Source organism: Mustela putorius, unplaced genomic scaffold (assembly GCF_011764305.1).
Source record: "Mustela putorius furo isolate JIRA1106 unplaced genomic scaffold, ASM1176430v1.1 tig00000580_pilon_pilon_pilon, whole genome shotgun sequence".
Lineage (NCBI taxonomy): Eukaryota > Metazoa > Chordata > Mammalia > Carnivora > Mustelidae > Mustela > Mustela putorius.
The window spans coordinates 1,680,873-1,701,691 of NW_025421423.1; the positions used below are offsets into that span (position 1 = coordinate 1,680,873).

General features: G+C 48.7%; 1 protein-coding gene across 8 annotated transcripts in view; it reads right to left on the bottom strand.

Moving 5' to 3' along the window:
* PAX5 (paired box 5) overlaps window positions 1-5,792 on the bottom strand; it is a 195,206-nt gene extending 189,414 nt beyond the window's left edge. For 2 of the 8 annotated variants that reach the window (XM_013053781.2, XM_045081585.1), the window contains exon 1: window positions 5,628-5,790. In XM_013053781.2, coding sequence (XP_012909235.2) covers window positions 5,628-5,673 — 46 coding nt within the window. In that variant the 5' untranslated portion in view covers window positions 5,674-5,790. Of the gene's footprint in view, window positions 1-5,627 lie in introns of all 8 variants that reach the window. The other 6 variants (XM_045081582.1, XM_045081579.1, XM_045081584.1 and 3 more) reach the window with 4 other exon arrangements.
* Window positions 5,793-20,819: the final 15,027 nt, after the last annotated feature.

The window sequence follows — 20,819 nt, forward strand, 5'->3', positions numbered from 1 at the left end:
AAGCTTCTTGGGAATTAAATGAAGCCAGTCATGTCAGTCCAGTGCCAATGAGGGTCCCTTAAGCTGGCAGGTAGGCAGGCAAGTTCTATACGCAAGGGCTGCGCCAAGCCAGGCATGCTACCAGGCTGCTGTAGAGAAAACTCCATCTTTCCTCTTCCAGGAAGTTCTTGTTGTTTTGAAGACAAAAATGGTTGGATGCCTAGGAGACTTTCCTGGTCCAGAAGGGCAGAGTTTTGACCAGGTAGTCTCAGTTTCTCAGGGGTGTGAGGCCCTGGGATCATAATCAAAGAAATGGACTTTGAAAAGGAAACCCATGACAGCCATTCTATACCCAGGAAGTACTGGAAAAGACATTGAGGACTACTGCCCCGTGGCTCATGCAGTTGTCCCAAGACCCACCATTTCTAATTCACAATTAACGATTCTCTAATATAAGTCCACAAAAGGGTGGGGGGGGGGCTCTGAGATGGTCGCTCCAGATTTGAGCTTATAAAGAAGACAGGGCACTGGTTGACCCTGAGAGGGCTCTGGGTTCATTCTCTGCCTCACTCTCCCTTCTCTCTACCTCTGCCCCATTTCTTACATCCCTACATTGGTGTAGGCCCTCAGTCTCACCTTCTGTTACCATCCCAGACCCAGCTGCCCCTGACCGGTAGATAAGTTTCCGGTGCTGACACCGTCCCCACCCCTTCCAGGGCACAGCTGTGTTAAACGGCTCCAGGAGGGCCTCTGGGGGCCCAGAAGGCTGCAGTGTGCACTGGGGTGGAGTGGCTGCATTCTCTCTCCTTTGTCTGGAACCCGACAGGTCCCAATCCTCAGGCCCCCATCCTCCTCCCCAGCCCCTCAACCGAACCTCCGCCTCAGGCAGGAAGAACATAAAAGGAGAGAGGAACCCGGGTGAGTTAGGGTTCCCACATTCTCTCCACTCCACGGGTGCAAGGTGGATAAAAAGTAACTAGAATTTGATGTGGCAGCTTAGCATTCCTGGAGAGACTGGGGGGGACTCCCAGAGGGACGCAGCCAGTGACACCTCCACCTCCAGCCCCACTCATTGACTTCAGGCCTAGAAAGTCAAATTCTAAAGTCTTAGAGCAGGAAAGGGCCCTGAGGCAATGTTTTCCCCATTTTACAGATGGGGCCAAGGAAGGCCAAGGAGGGCCAAGGAGGGCCTTGTCCAAGGTCACATAGAAAATCTAAAGTAGAGGTAAGTCTGTGGGCTGGGAAACTCTCTCAGAAGAGCCTCTACAGAGCCACACTTGGGATGGCTGGGAGTCTGGGGTAGAGCGATGGGGTGTGGGCTGCCAAATAAAGAATCTAGTTAGGTAGGATATACCGGCACAAACCAGTTTTCCTCCTGATACCTGTGGGGCTGGGACTGAATCAGAGTACTGCCGGGGTGGGATGGAACCACAGATATTAACCAAGCAAGAGGAGCTTAGATTCCCATTTCAAACAGAGGGTGTGCGGCTTAAGCTGGCGTTGGGTTGCCTGCCGGTTAGGGCGACAGGTGCCCAGGACAGAAGGAGTTTTCCTTCAGTTAGGGGTTCCTCACTGCCTCCAGCCTCCAAGCGGGCCATCTTCCGGGAACTTCTAATGCCGAGAGGCACCCCCAGAACTGATATCCTGGCCATCTACCCCAGCCTTCCAGGCCACCAAACAGCGGCCCCCAGAAGTAATATGACTAGTGTGAGATCACACAGCGATTCCCTGATGGAGCAGGGCTTCTGCACTGCAGTCCTGCCTCTGAGAGCTCACAGCTCACGAGCCCACAAGTCTAAGCGAGACTATCGAGGAGACAAGCGAACAGAGACAGACTAGACTGGCGGGGAGCTGGTCTTAACGCCCTTCCGCTGAACCCGGTCGGGCCTCGATGTGTGTAACAGTCACCGAGTTACCTTGCCCCAACCGCACAACTTTGGACAGGGCCCTGTGCTAAGCGCTGGAGACAGACACTGCGAAAGGAAACCATCCGGGAAGAAGCTCAATTTATAGAAGACTAACTGCCTTTGAAAGCTCTGCTATTGAAAGAAAGCCCATTGAGAATTAATTGAGAAGCCAAAATACCTCCAGAGGAACCTCCACCTTGATCTGCAGTGAGCAACCAGCTCTCACTCAGAGCGCACTCCCTCCTTGCCTCCCCTTTCTCTCCACCAAGTCCGCAGCTCCAGATGAGTCTGGGGGTTGGGGCTGCTCCAGGGCTCTAGGGGCCTGAAATCGACTCCTCCAGCCCCTATCCCTGCTCTTGCTTGGCAGAGGGTAGGGTGGGGGATGGGGGGGTGGGAAGCAAGGCCTCCAGGGCTCAGATTAGGTGCTCAGTTTGGGAGAATCAGAGACGCTCCTGCCAAAACAGTCCTAATTTGGTAGGTCCTCTCTTTGTAACCCTCATTTTATTTTATTTTTTTCCAAGATTTGCTTTTGTTTTGTAATGTCTTTACCGAACGTGGGGCTCCAGCTTACAACCCCAAGATCAAGAGTTGCTCTTGCAACTGAGCCAGCCAGGTGCCCCCTCTCTGACTCATTTTTAAAGGACCACCAGAGAGAGAGAGAGAGAGCAACTGACCCAGGTTACATAGATAGTTGGGCAGAGTCGATTCCTGTATAATTCCTGCACCTGGATTAGGATCTTTCTGTAGGCATCATTTAAGTAGGTGAAAACATAGAAGAATTTAACCACATTTTTTGAGAACCATGTAAACTACCTTTGTGGGGTTTGTTATCACTAGCAGTGCACCCTGCAGGCCAGGGGCTCTGGCACTCTCTTTCTTTCTCCCAAAGACTTTCCACTACCGGCCCCTTCTTCTAGGGCTCTGCTTCCCTCTATATGTCTAAAGGGGAGAACCCTGAGATGAGTCCTCCCAAAGTTCTCAAAGATGAAGATCCATGGTGAGGGAGGATTGTTATTCCAACACACTCATTTCAGAGCTGCACGACTGGATGCCAATGCCCAGACCCTGTTCAAAATCTCCTAGCCTAAGGTCATGATCTTAGGGTCCTGGGATCGAGCCCCGCATGGGCTCTCCGCTCAGCAGGGAGCCTGCTTCCCTTTCTCTCTCTCTCTCTCTCTCTCTCTCCCTGCCTCTCTGCCTACTTTGATCTCTGTCAAATAAATAAAATCTTAAAAAAAAAAAAAAAAAAAAAACTCCTGGCCTTCCTGGCCTTGGGTTTCTTGAGACAGCTTGGCCAATAGTCCTTTTTCTCCAAGGGAGCTCTTGGGAGAGGAGGCTCTACCTCCTCTCCCAGCAAGAATGAGGGGGTCTAAGGGCAGAGAAGTCACCTTTTGATCCTACTCCCTCCGTACCCCTTGCTGTATGTCAGCCAAGTCCCTGCCCCTCTCTCTGGGTATCAGGGTTTTTTTTGTTTTTTGTTTTTTGTTTTCTTTTTGGTACCACAATGAAGAGGCTAGACAGGAGGATCCTTAAGTGGCTCTGTGTTTAAGGCTGACCTTACCCAATCTTGGGCTTAGAGCCAAAATGGTATATATACTCCTTCCCCATTGTACAGAATGGAAAACAGTTCTGAAGGAAGGAAAGGAGGTCAAGTGGCTTCAAAAAGGCCTCCAAGTTGGGAGATGGGAGAAACCCACATAAAACCCCTAAAACCAGACATGGATGCCCCTGCTCAGCTAATTTCTCAGCTCTCTCCTCTTCCCCACTGCTGGGGCCCAGGCTGGTGCAGACAGGCAGAAGTGCAATGTCACCTGGGAGCTCTGCCCTTTCCAGGGCAGGTGGCCCTTACCCAAGCCCAAAGGAGAAGAGGGGGCGTGGCTCTCCAGATTTTTAAACTCAGGCCAGACTAGGACCCCCCCCCCCAGCCCCACCCAGGTCCGCCTTACTGAGGAATGAAATACTTTATTGATTAAACGATTATTCAGGCGATTGAACTAATCAAAGAGCCCATCGACCGCCCTGAATTACATTCTTGGTAGACAGCTCTCGGAAGGGAAAGGCAGTCACACCAACCAGGCAGACACTCCCCTAGATCCTCATGTGCCTCTGACCCATTCCTAGCATACACAGAACACCTAGTCCTGGATCTGATGATGGCATCTCTGGAAGTCCCACCTACCATGGGAGCCAAGCGGTGAGGGGAGATGGGGATGGAGCAGAGGGAGTTTCCAGATTCCCTTTCTTGCACATTTACCCTGGGGAATCTTCTTTAATTCCCCACCTCTTAGATTTCTGTTCTCACTTGTTACAATTCTGGAAATGTATCTATACCCAGAGTTGTCCTGGGTTTGGAGTATAAGTCCACCCCTCTCTCTCTGCTTTTTGACCTGTATATAAGGCTGGGGTGGAGGTAAGGCCTCAAAGATCCACAGGGATAAGGAAAGTGGAATAATTCTTGCTAGCAGGGCCAGGAGTGTGTTTGGGTGGGGGGTTGGTGTACTTGGCCTAAAGCGTAAAAGTGGCTCCTATACTCATCTTTAATCTCAGGACAGACTGAGGCCTCCTACTGCTTGCCACCTCCTCTTAGATATAAACACACTCTGCTAACCACTACCTGGACCTATGGGTGGCACACTGGGCCCTGTGCCAGGAAGGCCCATGTGCATACAGGGACCAGAGTTGGATGCCCAGGCCAGGCACACATGTCCACCCACTTGTGCTCTCCTCCACTGGAGCAGCGCCCACAAAATAAAACCTGAGCACAAAATACACACACACATCATTGTCAAAGCCTTGTCGAGATGAAAGCAAAGGCAGATTGGAGGTCCCTAGAAATGTCACAACTAGCCTGTGGGTTGCCTGCCCTCCCCTGCCAAGGTTGTGCCTGCCACAGGAGATGGTTTTATACAAATGGTAGACTTAGCAGTGCCCACAGAGTGAAGCAGTGCACACCACACACCGAGGGACTGCATGCCCTGAAATTACACCTCCACTTCTGCTTCTCCCAACAGAATGTGACCTGAGCCTGACTATTCACAGGCTTAGCACAGCAGACCCCCCACAGACCTAGATCCATCTCTGTGCCTCGAGGCAGGCACTTTTGTGTACGCTGACATGGACACAGTGAACAGCTGCTGACATCCAAAAATGGAGGGGTGTGGGACCCCCTCATTCTCACTTCCAAAAACACTTGGGATATGACAGGTGGACACAGACCCTTAAAGGAATACACTCAGACACTTATCCAAATTACATACTCATACATACGTAATACTCACAGACACACATTTTGGATACTCAGAGTACAGTACCCAGAACCACCAACACGTAAATATGAACTAACACACTCACGAATAGAAGAATACACATACACACAGGCACATAAATTCTTAGGCACACACATTGTGAAAATACATATATGGGGACATACAAACTCAGCGTCACTCATGCACATTCTGAGCCCCTATGTAAACACACAGACCCAAACGAACTTCCAGACCCCCAGATAGTCACTCACAGAAACATTCAGATACAGAGAAAAACACAAAGTCACAGACACTTTGGGCTCATGCAGAAGTGTGTGAACAAATTGGTGAAAAGACATACAAACGCGCGGCAGACACACGCAGTCAATCCCCAAGAAAATGTCGCTCATTCCCTCCCCCAGGGCCGACATGCGTGGGGACCAGAGCTGCCTGGGTCCTGGAATTAGCACGCCTGGAGCCCGAATCGCGGTCCTACCTGTCCTGCCGGTCCGAGGAGTCGGGTAATTTTTCTCTAAATCCATTTTGATTTTTTCAGAACTTGAAGTTAACAGGGGAAAAAAGTTTCCACTTTTTTGTTTCTTTTTTCTTTTCTTTTCTTTTTTCCTTTTCCTTTTCTTCCTTTCTTTTTTTTCTTTCCTTCTTTCTTTTCTTTTCTTTTCTTTTCTTTCTTTCTTTCTTTCTTTCTTTCTTTCTTTTTTTTTTTTTTTTTTTTTTTTGGTGCCAGGGACCGCTCACAGGTCGGAATAATTCAAGCCTTCCGCTCCCCCGCCGAGCTGGGGTAGCTGATCACTGAGCTGAAACTAAACGTTTTAGGTGGAAAAAAAGCGTCCGAAGGCACCGTGAAATGATTAAGGAACTAAAGAGCTTCTCGCCATGTGAGATCATGTCCTGTTCTCGCCAACATCACAAGATGTCCCCAGACACACCGCGCCCCCAGCGTGCCGCCCCGCACTGCGGGCCGGAGCAGGGAAAGGGTGTCCGCGCAGTGCGGCCGGGCCTGTCCAGCTGGCCAGACGGGGCGGGCCGGGCCGGGCCGGGCCGGGCCGGGCCGGAGCAGTGCGGGAGGCCGGGAGAGCAGCAGTGCCGCTGCCGCGCCGCCCTGGACTTTTATAGGGGGTTGGGGGGAGGGAAGGAAGGCTTTAAACAGAGCCGGGCGCTAGCCCCGCGCGCCCACGGGAAGGTGAGGACAGGAGGCAAGCGGGAAGACCTAGCCTCGTGGCCTCACGTTCTACAAATCCCTGCGTCTCGGTGTCGCGGCCCAGTGCAGGGTGTGCGAGGCGGGTGAACCCTCTAGGCGTAAGCCCCGCCGCGTAGGCGGGTGCAGGCCCGGTTTTTGTTTTTTTAAAAAATTAACCACTCTGCCCAGCAGGTGTTTTTCAGGGGGGTGCAAAGGCAAGTAGTGTCGCCAGGCTTAGAGGGGGGCGTTCCAGTTTCCTCAGACTCACCCCTAGGGCGGCGCCCGCCCCCAGAGCTCTCAGCCACCCCACCCCCAATTTGCAGCTCTAATACCATTGCCGGGTTCCTGACTTTAGGGTAGTGCCAGAACCCTAAAGTCCCCAGGACCCCACTCACCCTGCTGGTTCCCAGAGCTCCCTCCCCACACCGTGTCCCATTCCGGCCCGGAGCATATGTAAAATGCTGGAGATAAAAATCCGGGCCTCCGCTTTGGGCGCCGGGGCCAAGCAAAACCATCTCGGGAGGTCTTGGAGATTGGCGGGAGTCCTGGACACCTTACCCCGGCCCATAAATGTAATCCCTTTGCCCTCAAGCCCTGAGGCGTTGCTGCGTGCCCGAGGACTTGATTCCAGAGGGGAAATCAGCCCGACAGAGACGGGGCAGCGGTGTGGCACGTCCAGCCCGCTCTCTTCGGCCCAGGCTGAAAACTTCACTCTCTTACCCCCCTCCCCAGTCCCGAGTCCAGCTGCAAGGCTTGGCCACTGGATGTCTGTGGGGCCCCGCTGTGGGGTGGTCGCAGGGGCAAGGTTCTCCAGGGCGGGGGAGCGCTCTGCGGGAGGACTCTTGGCCCTCCGGACAATGGCAGTTTCGGAAAGTGAATCGTTCTCAGCGAGAGTGTTGTTTGTTTTTTGGAGGGGGTGGTCACGAGGCTGGGCCGCAACCTAGGGGGAAGAGCCCAGAGCTCGAGAAAAGGGGGGTGGGGGAAGCTGGCGGGAACCGGACATCTCTTATCCACTGAGCCGATTTCGCCACAATCGGAAACGTGGCTGTGGATTCCCCGGCGGCCCCCCCACCAAGTAATCCGCGCAGTCCCCCTGCGCCTCCTCCTTTTTGCAGCCTTCGAGTCCGGGTCCTGGCCCGGGCGATTCGATTTTTGGCCCTCTCCGAGAGCTCGATTCTTCCTTCCGCTATCCATCCCCAGCCCCTGCTTCCCGCCCTCTTGCCTATTCCGCGCGGGGTGGCAGAGCCAAGAAGGAGCGGCCTGTCCGCGCCCAGAGATCAAAAGCCCTCCCGGAATTGACATTTCACCCCAGGCTGGGGGCGGGAGTTGTTGGGGTTGTTTTCTATTTAGAGGGTTTGTTTTGTTTTTGTTTGTTTCCCGTGAATTTTCTTTTCATTATCTAAGAGTCTTTTGTTTCGGGTGTTTTGCGTGTGTATTTTTCGTGGATTTCATTTTAGAGGGTTTGGCTCTATGAGTCTTGGTCTTTTCGGTGGCTTTTGTTTTCTGTCTTGTGGATTGTAATTTTATGTGTTTTGTACTTTGTCCTTGGAGATTGTCTTTTTGTGTGTCCTTTGGAAGGCTGTTGCATCTGCGCGGTGTTTTGATGTGTTGGGTTTTGTATTAGTGGGTGTCGTCTGTGTGTTTTGCGTTAGGTGAATCTTGTGTTTGTTTGTGTTTTGTTTTCTTTGGTTATTATTTTGTTTTTTTACGCGCCCAGCGTTTGGATGGGGGTTTTGGTGTGCGTTTTCGTGTGTTGGCCTTAGTTTTTGTGTTTGTGAGATGCTCTGGGGAGTTTTGCCTGTGTGTTTTGGTTTTGTGGGGGCTTTTGGCTTAAGGAGGAGACACCGGGCACTACTCCGTTACTGTCTGCACCCAGGAAGGGCAGAGGATTAGGCCAAGCATCAAAAATGACGGGTTCACGGTGCTCGGAATTATCCGACCCCGTCGCAGCCGCGTCGTACTCTGCGCGCTCCAGACCAACGAGAAACAAATGTGCTTTCCCGAGGGGGCGCCCGCCCCCTAATCATAACCCTGCGGGTCGTGCGGCACCAGTGCCAGGCTCAGAATTCACAGAGACACCCCCACCACCACCACCGCGGGGTACCCAGACCCAGCCGCCGTTCCCTTGCGCACCCTGTCAGCTGTGGGTCGATCTCCCCTTGCGTCTGGCCAGCTTGCTTCGGACCTCCCTGACTCCAGCCGCGTTGGACCGAGGGGCGGATCCCCGCCGCGGAGCAGGTGGCGAACCTCTTCGGACAACGCGGAATCGAAGCTTCAGCCCTAGAGCTACTTGGCGGGGGGCTAGGGACGCGTGGAGTTTAGGCGCAGATGGGCATCGGGACCCCCGAAAAGTCCCCCACCTCACTTGCCCGCAGCCCTGTAATCCTAGAAACCCAACTCCGCTCAGCTTTCGGTTTGGAGAGCCTGCCCTGGTTTACAAACACAGACACATAAATCCACACTCGAACATAAGCATACTCAGCTAGAGAGCGAGAGAGAGCGAGCCGGCGCCTCGGTAGCTGGGGCCTACAAGGCGGTACCGGCCCTGGCACCATCTCAAGTGGGAAGCCAAACTGTAGTGACCGGAAATGTTACAAGGACAGAATAAGGCATTCTTTCTGTCCACGTTGCCGGCGTTTCTCGAACCTCGATACACCTGGATTTGTTTAATGCTACACCAGGGAGAAAGGGAGAGGAGAGGCAGATTTAGAGAGGCAGAGAGACACGCTGGCTAAACCTGCAGGGAAATGCGGGGGGAGAATCTATAGAGACAGAAATATGTCGAGGGAGAGACGAGACTGTGGGGAAGGGCAGACTGGAGGCCCAGGAAAGGGGCTGGTGTGAAGGCTTCTCCGGCTCCCGCGCGCTCTGGTATTCTGTAAGAGGGAGAAAGCAGAAACCGAGAACAGAGAGTGACAGGAAAAGAAAAGAGTCGCAGAAGGGGTTGGCCTAGGCACGCTGTGAGCTTCCCTCCAGCTAAGACGCTGCAGTCTAGGGAGGGGGAGGCCGACGTCGGGAGCAGAGGAGCTTAGCTCCGGCTCTTCCGCTCGGCCAGGAAACGCCCGAGGACTCCAGGGCTTGTGGAGCCGGGACTGGGGCTCGGCTCCGACCCAGCGCCCCCCGAGATCCCCAGCCCAGAATCCAGCAAAGGTTGGACCAGCGGGGTCCGCCGCTGGGCCTCGCTCTGGGCGAGCCCTGTAAGAAGCCGCGGGGAACGACTCTGACCCTGGGACTCTGGGCTGGGGCCTTCGCTGAGAGTGGGTGGGAGCCTACGTTCAGGCTGGAGGCGAGGAGGAGGCCCCGCCCTAAAGCTGGGGGCCCAGTTCGGGGAGCAGCTGAGGCCGCAGCTGGACTTGCAGGATTCGGGGTCCTTGCAGCGCGCACGTGGCACCGCACCTTCCGCAGGCGGCGCCCCTAATGCCCAGCTCCGCCCTGCTTCGTTTGCCGGGGCCTGGAGGGTGTCAGGATTGAGGGTGGACGCCGAGGCGCGGCGAGTGGGTCCCTCGCGGTATAAGCTTGGGGCTTGCCTAGGGGCGGTGCTCGGGTGGACGGGGGCACCTCTCCGCTGGCAACTCCCCGGGCGCGGAGCGCAGAAAGCGCGTAACACAGACCAGTCGCCGCCGCAAGTTTTCTAGCGGCGCCGGCGGCAGGAAGGGGCTGAAGAATGGTTTGGGTCAAAATGCCCAGTTCTGGTGCCAATGGGATCCTCTGCGTATAAAGGGCTTCGAGGTCTGGCTGCTGGTAGCACCATGTGTTGGCGGCTCGCCACCCAGAAGTAGTCGGGTAGAGGTGGAAAATAACGGTGTGGCTGTGTTGGGGAACCTGGTGCTCATGGTGGATTATTGCTATTGTTGCCTTATTTTACTCCTTTTATTGCTTTAATTAAAAGCGTTATAGAGAGAAGCCTCAAAGGGGGCAGACCTGGGTCTTTTGCATGGGTTCATTTCAACTCAATCCAGTAATTAAACTCAGTTCCACTATTGGTTTCCAGTGCACAGGTATACATGGCAGGCGTTAAGTGTATGCCGTATACATATGCACAGAGACGAGGTTTGAAGACTATTTTTAGAGAATTTTGAGATAAAATTTACTCTCGCGGAGTTACATTCGCGATATGTGACTATGGAAAACGGGCTGTCAGTTGTATTTACAATTTGCCTACACTTCCCAGCAATCCACTATTACCTAAGAATTCAAAACGGGGCATTGGAAAGATTTACTGGCACTGATTGTTTAACATTGAGAACGAGTGTAAATCCGTTTATTTCTTCTTAGAGTTCCTTTTAAATTTAACAATACCGTAATGTGTAAATAGTAAAAATCTTAATTTGCTAAAGAAAGTTTATACGGAGGACGTTTTATTTCCATCAATATTTATACGATGAACTGTTGGCTTTCCCACCCCTTCTCCTTCCAATAGTTCTCCGCGTAATGTGAGCTTTAAATATTCATGCGTCAGCCCAGACTTACATCCCCTTTAATATGTTTTAAACTAATAACATTTTAATGTGATATAATTTGATTCCATGAAGTATTGGAACATAAAAGAGCCTACTTCACAAGCGATTTACTGCGTGCACAGGTTAAACGATTCTTTGAGTTTTGGGGCGTAGATCAGAGTGTTAAACGGCGAAGCGCGCCCGTAAGTAGGCCCTCAATGTTCTCACTTACTTCCTTCCCAGTTTTTCTGTAATAACTTCAGAGCTAGGGCAGAGGATCACAGCAGGACTGGTGCTCTTTCCCTGGAGCCTGTAGTGTGACCTTGCAAAACGCCAAGTGAATACTTCAGTCTCCCTCTGGGCAGGTTGTGCACGGCTTTTTCTTTCTTTCTTTCTTTCTTTTTTTTCCTTTCCTTCTTTTTGAGGTGCAGTCCTGGGGAGGAAGGGGAACTACAGGATTTGAGAACATGCCTGAAATAAAACGGGGCTCTAAAAATCTTCCAGATTTGCTGCTGATTACCTATTTTTAGCAACTTGACCAGCTAATTTGCTGGTAGCTTCCTCCAGGACCCATCTCAGAGTGAGATGCAAAAGAGGGAGCTGGCTGGGCTTTGGTCCAGAGGGCCTCTGAGGTGAGTGCTGCAGGCAACCCTAGAGTCTAGTGACCAGAGACACTTCCCAAAGTGTTTAGCTTCTCCTTTACTTTGTCCTGGGCATGGGGGGCCAGACTTTCAGACAGTGAATGCCAATTGACCAAAAAAGGAAAAATTAAAGGTGTCTCCTAAATTTATTTTCAATGAGATGAAAACCATTGGGCATGCCAAGATGGTATGAGGTGGTTTTGAACATAAAACAGGAAAATCGTTTTCACCCTTATATATGAAAATATTTCTAATGGGAAATCATGATGCTATATTTTCCTTACAATCACATAAGTTGTCTACCTAGGAAACTAGAAAACTAGCACTACCCTACTACTTAAGAATCCAAAATGGGGCACTGAAAAAATTGGAGGTCGAGAACAAAATATCCATACTAAATTCATACTAAAAGAATCATACTGAATTATTCATACTAAAAATGCTTCTCAGATTTCAAAGAAAGCAATTTTTAGGACAAACGGTAATTTTTTGAGAGATCTTTATAAATTCTCCTAAAAAAACCGCTAAGGAATAGCTCTTCAGATTGTTTATTTACAATATAAGTTGATAGCGTATTGGTGAGTTCTGTGACAAGGCAGGCTAAGAGTCCAAGATGGGCTCCTTGTGAGGCACAAATTCTTACAAGGTATGAGATGGAAATAGTTTGGTGATTGAAAGAGAGGCGATTTTTTTTTTCTAGTTTGGTACAGCAGTTGGTGTCTCATTTCTCATGCAATTTGCACATAGACTCGCGAAACTTGTGAAGTGACACAAGAGAATTAGGCAGAGATGAAAACCTGCCGGTGTCCCCAGGCGGTGCCTCAAAGCGCTCCTTTGGACACACGTTCCTGGTGGTGGTGAGTTTGCTGCCTCTACACCAGGACTGACCTTTTGTCTTTTGACCTCTGATGCATGAAATTAGGTAGCAAAAGAAGATGCGAAGAAAAGGATACAAAAACATGGAAAAACAGCCCTCCTTGACAATGGTCATTGTATCAGATCATAGCGGAGCTGCCCTGTGCTGCCCGAATCACTTGTTTATAAGACTGAGGGTCTCCCTGGCCACTGGCATTCCTGTTCTCCTTTGTGGGAGATCTGCATTTGTTGGGGGAGGGATTAAGCACTCTTTTTAATTAAGCTCAGAGCTGGGTTTTGTCCGTGCAGCTTTCAGCAAAGCCTGCCCCTGTTTAGCGAGCACTTGGTTCCTCCATTTCCTCTGAGGCCCTCAGTGCAGGCCTGATGCCCGGGTTGTGCCAGCAGGGCCAGCTTTGGGAACACAGAAGAAAGCTCTGTCCCTAAAGCCCTTCTGGCCACCCAGGTGAAAGCTGTTTCCCAGCTGGCTTGGGGGAGGTGGAGCCGCATGCTTCCCAAGCCAGAGGGGCGCAAGCTCCAAGGACATAGCCTTCTTTCGTTCTTTCTCCGGACCCGCGTGGGGGTATCTGATGCCTGAGGTACTGGGGGGTGCCCTGTCCCCTCGGCCTAGTGGGCCAGCCCGGTGCCCTCAGCTGTCACGGGCTGAGGGAGGAGAGCAAGAGCGTTTGCGGAAAAGCCCTCAGTGAGTGCACACAGCGGTCATTGGACCCTCAGAACCGCCCTGGGAAGAAGCGCTCAGCCCCGTGTCGGGAGCCGGGAGCCGAGAGCCGGGAGCCAGGGCACAATGTTGCTTGAGCCCCGGACCCTGTCCAGACAGGAGACAGATCTCTACTCGGACCATAAGAGTGTGAGGATGGGGGTAAGCAGAGGGGGCTGTGGGGGAACTGAGCAGGGTGACTCTGGAATGGTGGAGGGGGAGGAGGTCAGAGGAGACCTCTCAGGCGGAGACCTAGATGCATGCTGAGGGATGAGTAGGACTTTGCTAGATAATAAGGATGGGGAGAAGGGGATTCACAGTCCCATTTTGCAGGTGAAGCTGCTGGATACCAACAATCAGCAAGAAGCTACAAAAAGAGCTAACCAAGGGCTTGGGTGGGGACACCGCAAGGGCTTCTGAGGGAAGGAGGTGGGAGTGGTTTGGGGAAGTGAGCAAAGTAAGGAGGATGGATATGATGGACAAGCCTCTACCACACCTCCCTTGCCATGGCCGGAGTAGTAGCTGCAGATACTCTCCCTTTGCTAGAGGAGTGAGTGGACCCCAAGGGCCAAAGGGAGAGGGAAAGGAAAGGTCATGGGACCAAAGGAAAGATATACACGAAAGCATAATTTGTATCAGCTTTGACCTGGAAAATTGGCAAAGTTCATTAAAAACAAAAACAAACAAACAAACAAAACCCCTCCAGCCTGAGGAAAAACAAAGAAACTTCAGCTTGGAATGTTCTTTACACATTTTAGTAAGTCCTCCAGCTGTGGGACACTCTCCCCTGAGTTCTCCCTTTCCTGTGCATTGGTAATAGAGCATTCTGGGTCCAGTCCTTACCACTCCTCTCAGGCTGTAACACTAACTTTTCTTTTCTCTCTCTCTTTTTTTAAGATTTTATTTATTTATTGACAAAGAGACAGCGAGAGAGGGAACTCAAGCAGGGGGAGTGGGAGAGGGAGAAGCAGGTTTCCTGCTGAATGGGGAGCCCCACAAGGGGCTCCCTTGATCCAAGTACCCTGGGATCATGACCTGAGCTGAAGGCAGGCGCTTAACTGTCTGAGTCACCCAGGGTGTCCCAATAATGCTAACTTCTAAACTTCAGTGTGAGAATTGCATGCAGATCCCTGGGCCCCAACACTGAAGAGCTTGATTTCGTGGTATGGGACAAAGCTTGGAACCCAAATGTTTAATAACTTCCTCGGGGAAGTCAGATGCAGGAGGTACAGGGAACCTCCATTGGGAAGCACAGGCTTAAAAGCTTTTCCAGTGCAAGGACTGAACCTCTGGGATGCACTCATTCCTGCCTTGTTCACCAGGTCTCCACCTATCCAAACTGAGAATCCAGAACTTATCAGATCACAGTACCCAGATTCCCAAAGTGAAAACTCTACTTACAAACCATCTCCAGTGTGTCACAAAAGAACCAGAGAACTGTCTCCTCTTTTCATTCATTCCCATTCAACAAAAAGAGCACAGTGCTTAGTCTTAGAGACAAGATTCTCTTGCCCTTCAGTTACAGTCAGGTTGGAGAAATAAGCCTATAATACAGGGTAGAACCTGATTATGTTTTTAATAAAAGACAGTTAGGAAAGGAAGGCAGAGTCCTTTCCTATTAGAGGGAATCTATGATGCTTGAAGGAGGTGGCATTTGATCCAAGCTTGGAAGACTGAGTTGGAGAGAGAAATGTGTTTGCTGCAGGCCAAGGGTTCAGTGTGGTCAATGGCTTAGAGGTAGAAAATGCTTGCTTGGTCTGTTTTGGAACTGACAGGGAGTGTAGAGTGTTCCCTGATGACAAGACTGGGACCAGCTGAGAAAAAGGAGTCCCCAAGGAAATACAGTAAAGCCTGCATTAGAGCAACTTTTTTTTTTTTTTTTAAATAGGCTCCATGACTGGCTTGCAGCCCAACACATGGAGCCCAATCTAGAACTTGAACTCATAACCTTGAGATCAAGACCTGAGGTGAGATCAGAGTCGGATGTTTAACCAGCCGAGTTACCCACACACCCCTGCATTAGAGCAACCTTAAACTCTAGCCCACTCACCCACCATTCCCAGGTGATACCAGGGAAACATATCAAGTTCCTCAGAAATTTGCAAGATCTCGGGTCCCTGGGTGGCTTAGTGGGTTAAGCCACTGCCTTCGGCTTGGGTCATGATCTCGGGGTCCTGGGATTGAGTCCCGCATTGGGCTCTCTGCTCGGCAGGGGTCCTGCTTCCTCCTCTCTCTCTGCCTGCCTCTCTACCTACTTGTGATCTCTCTCTGTCAAGTAAATAAATAAAATCTTTAAAAAAAAAAAAAAGAAATTTGCAAGATCTTTCTTGCTAAGCCTCTCTGGCTGAGGAGACATCACTATTGCTTGTTTCTGTGAGGTTTCGTGTCTGTTTTATGCCTAGAGTTACTCTGTCAGTGACCATATTGGTGTCCCTTTGGGTCTGCCAACTCTGTGAATGCCTTTGTCACACTATGATAGCAATTTGTCCTCTTGCCTTTCTCTCATGAGAGCAGGGACAGTATCTTGTCTATCTCTAAAACCCCAGAACAACACAGGACTTGCACATAAAAGATGCTCATCTGAGAGTCTGATGAATGAATAAATGTGGTAAAAAGGAGATCCTCTCTGGATGGGCCTCTGCAGCCCGCAACTCTAACTCCCATTTTACCACATCCTTGCTGTATGATGTCACCTCTCTGCCCTCCACCCCAGTTTGCTAACCTGTATGTTGGGGAGATTAATTGGCATCCACTCAGCCTACATCTATGGGCTGTTGTGAGGATCCAATGATAGAATAACTAGGTTATTACCTCATGAAATATTGTTAGGATGGGTTTATATCCCCCAATGCTGTTAAAAGAAAATCTTGTTTGGAGGCGCCTGGGTGGCTCAGCGGGTAGTGATCAACTCTTGATTTCCACTCAGTTCATGACCTCAGGGTTGTGAGACCAAGTCCCACATCTGGCTTGGCACTCAGCGGGGAGTCTGCTTGAGATTCTCTCTCTCTCCCTCTCCCTCACCCACACCCCTTCTTCTCTCTCAAAAAAAAAAAAAAAAAGAAAGAAAGAAAAAAGAGGAAGGAAGGAGGAAAAGAGAGAGAGAAAAAGAAAAAATCTTGTTTGGTTGACTAAATATATTTCTCCTTTGGTAGAGGAGCTGATGGCCCAGCATTTGACAGGAGTTGTGAGTGAATGTTTGTATAGGAGGAGTTCGACAGAAATCACGCTACAAAATTTATGGGTTTTTTCAGAGTATCCTTTGCCAGCACTGTAAGAGAGGAAGCAAAGAACAACAAAATTCAACTGAAGCACATCCAAGAGCCATAGGTTAACAGCTGTTATGATATTGCTGCTAAATTTCTGAAAAAACAATGTCGGATCTAGAATTGCTGGGGAAACATACAGCTGGACAGAGCTGGATGGGGAAGAAAGCCTCAGATCCTAGAGGGAAAATGAAAAGACATAATTGCAGTCAATAGGGCATTAATGAGGTGAACTCTGCTATGCACACACACACACACACACACACACATCCTGTATATTATAGAAAGAATTTCACTCTGGGAAAGAAGGCGCAGGAAGATGAGTCATAAGTTCTGTGTTCTGTCAGATTCTTCACAAAGCCCTACTCTCAGGAGTCTTTCAGTGGTCATTCTCTTCTGAGAGAAATTAGAACAGACCAGATCTCTAACATGGTACAACCAATAGTTTATCAATTAATGTATTGCTAGTTAAATCTGTAAATAGTTCATTAACAGCATGGTCACTTGGCCTGCTTATGCTAAACCAGCATTAATAGAGGACCTCATTAAATTGTATGAACTGTATCCAGGCAGGTCTTTCTACAGCATTCCCGTAAACACTCAGCCTGAGATTGAATACCTCCAGGGACAGTGAGCTCACTAGCTCCTTTCACTGTGGAATGGCTGCCAGGAATTCCTTTCCCTCATGGAGTGCACATCAGCTTTCATGTAACTTCTGTCCATTGGTCGTAGTTCTGCCTTCTGGGGGTCATTGCCTTCAAAAAAGAATAAAGTAACCTAGTTAAGGTTCCTGTGAAACTATCTGTTCAAACAGTGGTAGGGGAGATTCAACATCCCCTCTATGTCGTTGGAGGAATAATCCCAGCCAGGCAGAGTGGTTTGGTAATATCAGCTGAGGGAAGCACATTCAGGAGTAAAGCAGAGAGTGCCTGGTTGACTTAGTTGGTGGAGCATGCAACTTCTAAACCTGGGGTTGTAAGTTCAAGCCCCAGGTTGGATGCAAAGATGACTTCTTAAAAATCTAAAAAAAAAAAAAAAAAGAGTAAAGCAGAAGCAGGAGTTCTCCTCCCCCCCCCCCCCACAGAAGCAGGATTATGAGACTGAGAGCCCCATCTGCAGAAGATTTCTGAAAACCCATTCCCATGACTACTTCCTTACTGGCTATAGATTCTTATGTAAATTTATCTTTTTTTTTGAGAGAGAGAGAGAGGGAGGGGGTGGGCAGAGGGAGAGAGAGAATCAAAAGCAGGCTCCACACCTAGCATAGAGCTGGACACAGGGGCTTGAGGGCTCGATCTCATGACCCTGAGATCATGACATGAGCAGAAATCAAGAGTCAGCCGCTTAACCAACTGAGCCACCCAGGCGTCCCTGTATATTTATCTTTAAAGGGACCTTGGTACAACCACCACTCTGAAACCACAAGCTTGGCCTGCTTATGCTAAACCAGCCCTGAAAAGCCACTGAATCCAAGCCCTTGTCCCATTTGACAGATGGATATACTAAGGCCCAGAGAAGGAAATAGACTGGCCGGAGGTGCCACAGTGAGTTACTGGGGAAAGGAGTACTGATGAGAGTACCTGACGTTTCCTGAGTGCTCACTATTTCCTGTGTATCACGGTTTACAACATTATCACCATGAGTTAGGGCACAGAAACTTGCCCAGGATCACCCAGTTAAGAGATGGAAGAGCTGGAATTTGAAAGCCTGTTCTGACTTTACAAATTTCTTAATAGTTAACATTATACCACTTCCCCAAAACCCAGTCTTCCTCCAGCCCCTATCTGACCCAGACTCTACCCCTGTGTGTCCTCCATTATGTTGCACTGACTCCCAAAGGAAAAAGATCCAACTGTATGCAGTTCTGAAGGATTTACAGAGCAATTCTTTGTCACCCTACACACATTATCTCAGGGGATCCTGACAACGGATCCAGATTATAGCCTGGGCAGAAATTAGTATGCTCATTTCTCAAAGCAGGAGCAGTTGGGATTCCTTCAATGCGAATGGACCTTCTCCATTTGGTCTGTACAACCAAATGGAGGACCTTCAGGCTGGGAATTGCACAATGTAGGAGTAAGGACCCAAGCTCTACTGACAGAGAAGAACAGATATATGGAACTTGGCTGAGGAAAATTTTCATCCAAAAGAAAAAAGAGTGTATTTTCTTTCTTTATATGTTTTAAATAGAATGATGAGATAATCCTGGATTAAAAAAAAAAAAACAAAAAACCAGCTCTGGTGTTTAAATTTTAACTTATTCTCAGAAGGGTAGAAGAGTCTAGAAGAAATGCAATATGTGTGTTTTTTTTTTTAATCATTTTCTATGGTAAACCACATTTAATCCCTTTCTTCAATGAAAGGATTTACAAAGGATATGACAAAATGTACCTATCTGTTGCTTTCATTGTATTTTTTTCCAGACTTTTTTTCAGTTTACACTGTTATAACAATAAAGGAAATTAAAAAGGGGAGAAAATTATCCGTAATCCTACCATCCTAACAAATGAACTGTTCAGCATTCCTTTTCTGCCCTTATTTACATGCTAGCAAAATTTACATAGGTAATTTGTTAGCTCAATTACAGCTTGTATTCACACATTTCTCACTTAACAGTTTATGATTATAATGCCGCATGGTCTTTATAATTATTTTTAAAGAAATGTTTTAATAATTATTTTAATGACTGCTTAATACATTTTTTTAAAAGATTTTATTTATTTATTTGACAGACAGAGATCACAAGTAGGCAGAGAGGCAGGCAGAGAATGAGAGAGGAAAGCTCTCCCTGAGCAGAGAGCCCAATGTGGGGCTGGATCCCAGGACGCCGGAATCATGACCTGAGCCGAAGGCAGAGGCTTTAACCCACTGATCCACCCAGGCACCCTGCTTAATACATTTTTAAATAGATATATCATTCTCTAGTATTATGTATTTAGAAAGACTCAATTTTTCACTATCACAGATAATCTCAAAGTACACATTTTCATACCTCTCACTTTCTCTCTCTCTCTTTTTTTTGTTATTTCCTATAATCTCCAGATCTAGATTTTCGGTTCAGAACTTGACCAGTTCTTGAAATATATGGACAAATCACCTTGTGAAAACATTTTATAAATTTATTTTGCCTCCAGTAATGGATGAGTATGATGCTTTCATACCACAGTCTTGCCCCAACCAAGGAAAATCTTCTGAAAAATAAAAGATAACTTGATAAGCAACATTCTTCCTCATCAAATAAATGGTTTGACAAACCTGTCATTGCCTCTCTATTCTCTTAACTTTGTTAGTGTCATAAATTAAATGTCTATACCAAGAATTTGAGGAAAGCAGCAAAGCAATAACTATACCCACTTTATAGCCAAGGAAACAGAGTCTCGATTCATGGGTTTGCCAAGGAGGCACAGAGAAAAATGGAAGTGTTGAGTCTGGCAATATCAGTAGCCACGATGAACAAAAGATGATTGCACTGGTTTCTTATAACCTCCTGGAATATTTGCCAGGGGTTCTTTTTGTTTCCTTTTGCTTAGCTTTTGCTATCCCCGAGATTTGGGAAGAAGCTGGGAAAATACATTCCCACCAGGTACATTTGTAAGTTCTTTTAGCAAACATTATAAACCTCCTTGCCTCCAATTGCTACTCAAAGCCTAGGTTTGCTTTGGAGGAGATCTTTGACATACTGTTGCCAAGGAGTCTTTGAACTTCTGAGCTAGAAGGAAAGTTAGAAATGATCTTGTACAGTGATTCATTTTATTTTTTTTAAAGATTTTATTTATTTATTTGACAGACAGAAATCACAAGTAGGCGGAGAGGCAGGCAGAGAGAGAGAGAGGAGGAAGCAGGCTCCCTGCCGAGCAGAGAGCCCGATGCGGGGCTTGATCCCAGAACCCCGGGATCATGACCCGAGCCAAAGGCAGAGGCCCCAACCCACTGAGCCACCCAGGTGCCCCATTATTTTATTTTATTTTATTTTAAAATTTATTTTTAATTAACAGAGTGAGAAAGACAGAGAGAGAGAGGGCACACTAGCCAGGGGAGTGGGAGAGGGACAAACAGGCTTCCTGGCCAGCAGGGAGCCTGATGCAGGCAGGGCTCTACCCCAGGACCCTGGGATCATGACCTGAGCCAAAGACAGACGCTTAGCAACTGAGACACCCAAGTACCCCACAGTGGATTCATTTTAGAGTGGGGAAACTGGCGAGGCCCAGAGAAGAGAAAGGACTTGTTCAGGACCGTTCACAGAGTTGACAATAGAGTCAGTGTCCACTTTCTTTTCTACACCTTAATTTAAAATGTTACCTAGAGGGGCACCTGACTGGGTGGTAGGTACAGCATGTGACCCTTGATTTCAGGGTTGTGAGTTTGAGCCTCATGTTGGGTGTAAAAATTAGTTACAAATAAAATCTTAAAAAAATAAAAGTAAAATGTTGCCTAGAGCACACTAGTGGATCACTTGTGTTTTGTGAGATACTAAAAACTGAATATGTTAAAAAGGATTTCAGAGTCAACACCATTTGGGAAACACTGGATACTTTGTGTTTCTTTTTGAGCTCTCTGGTGATACAAGTCTGGTAACA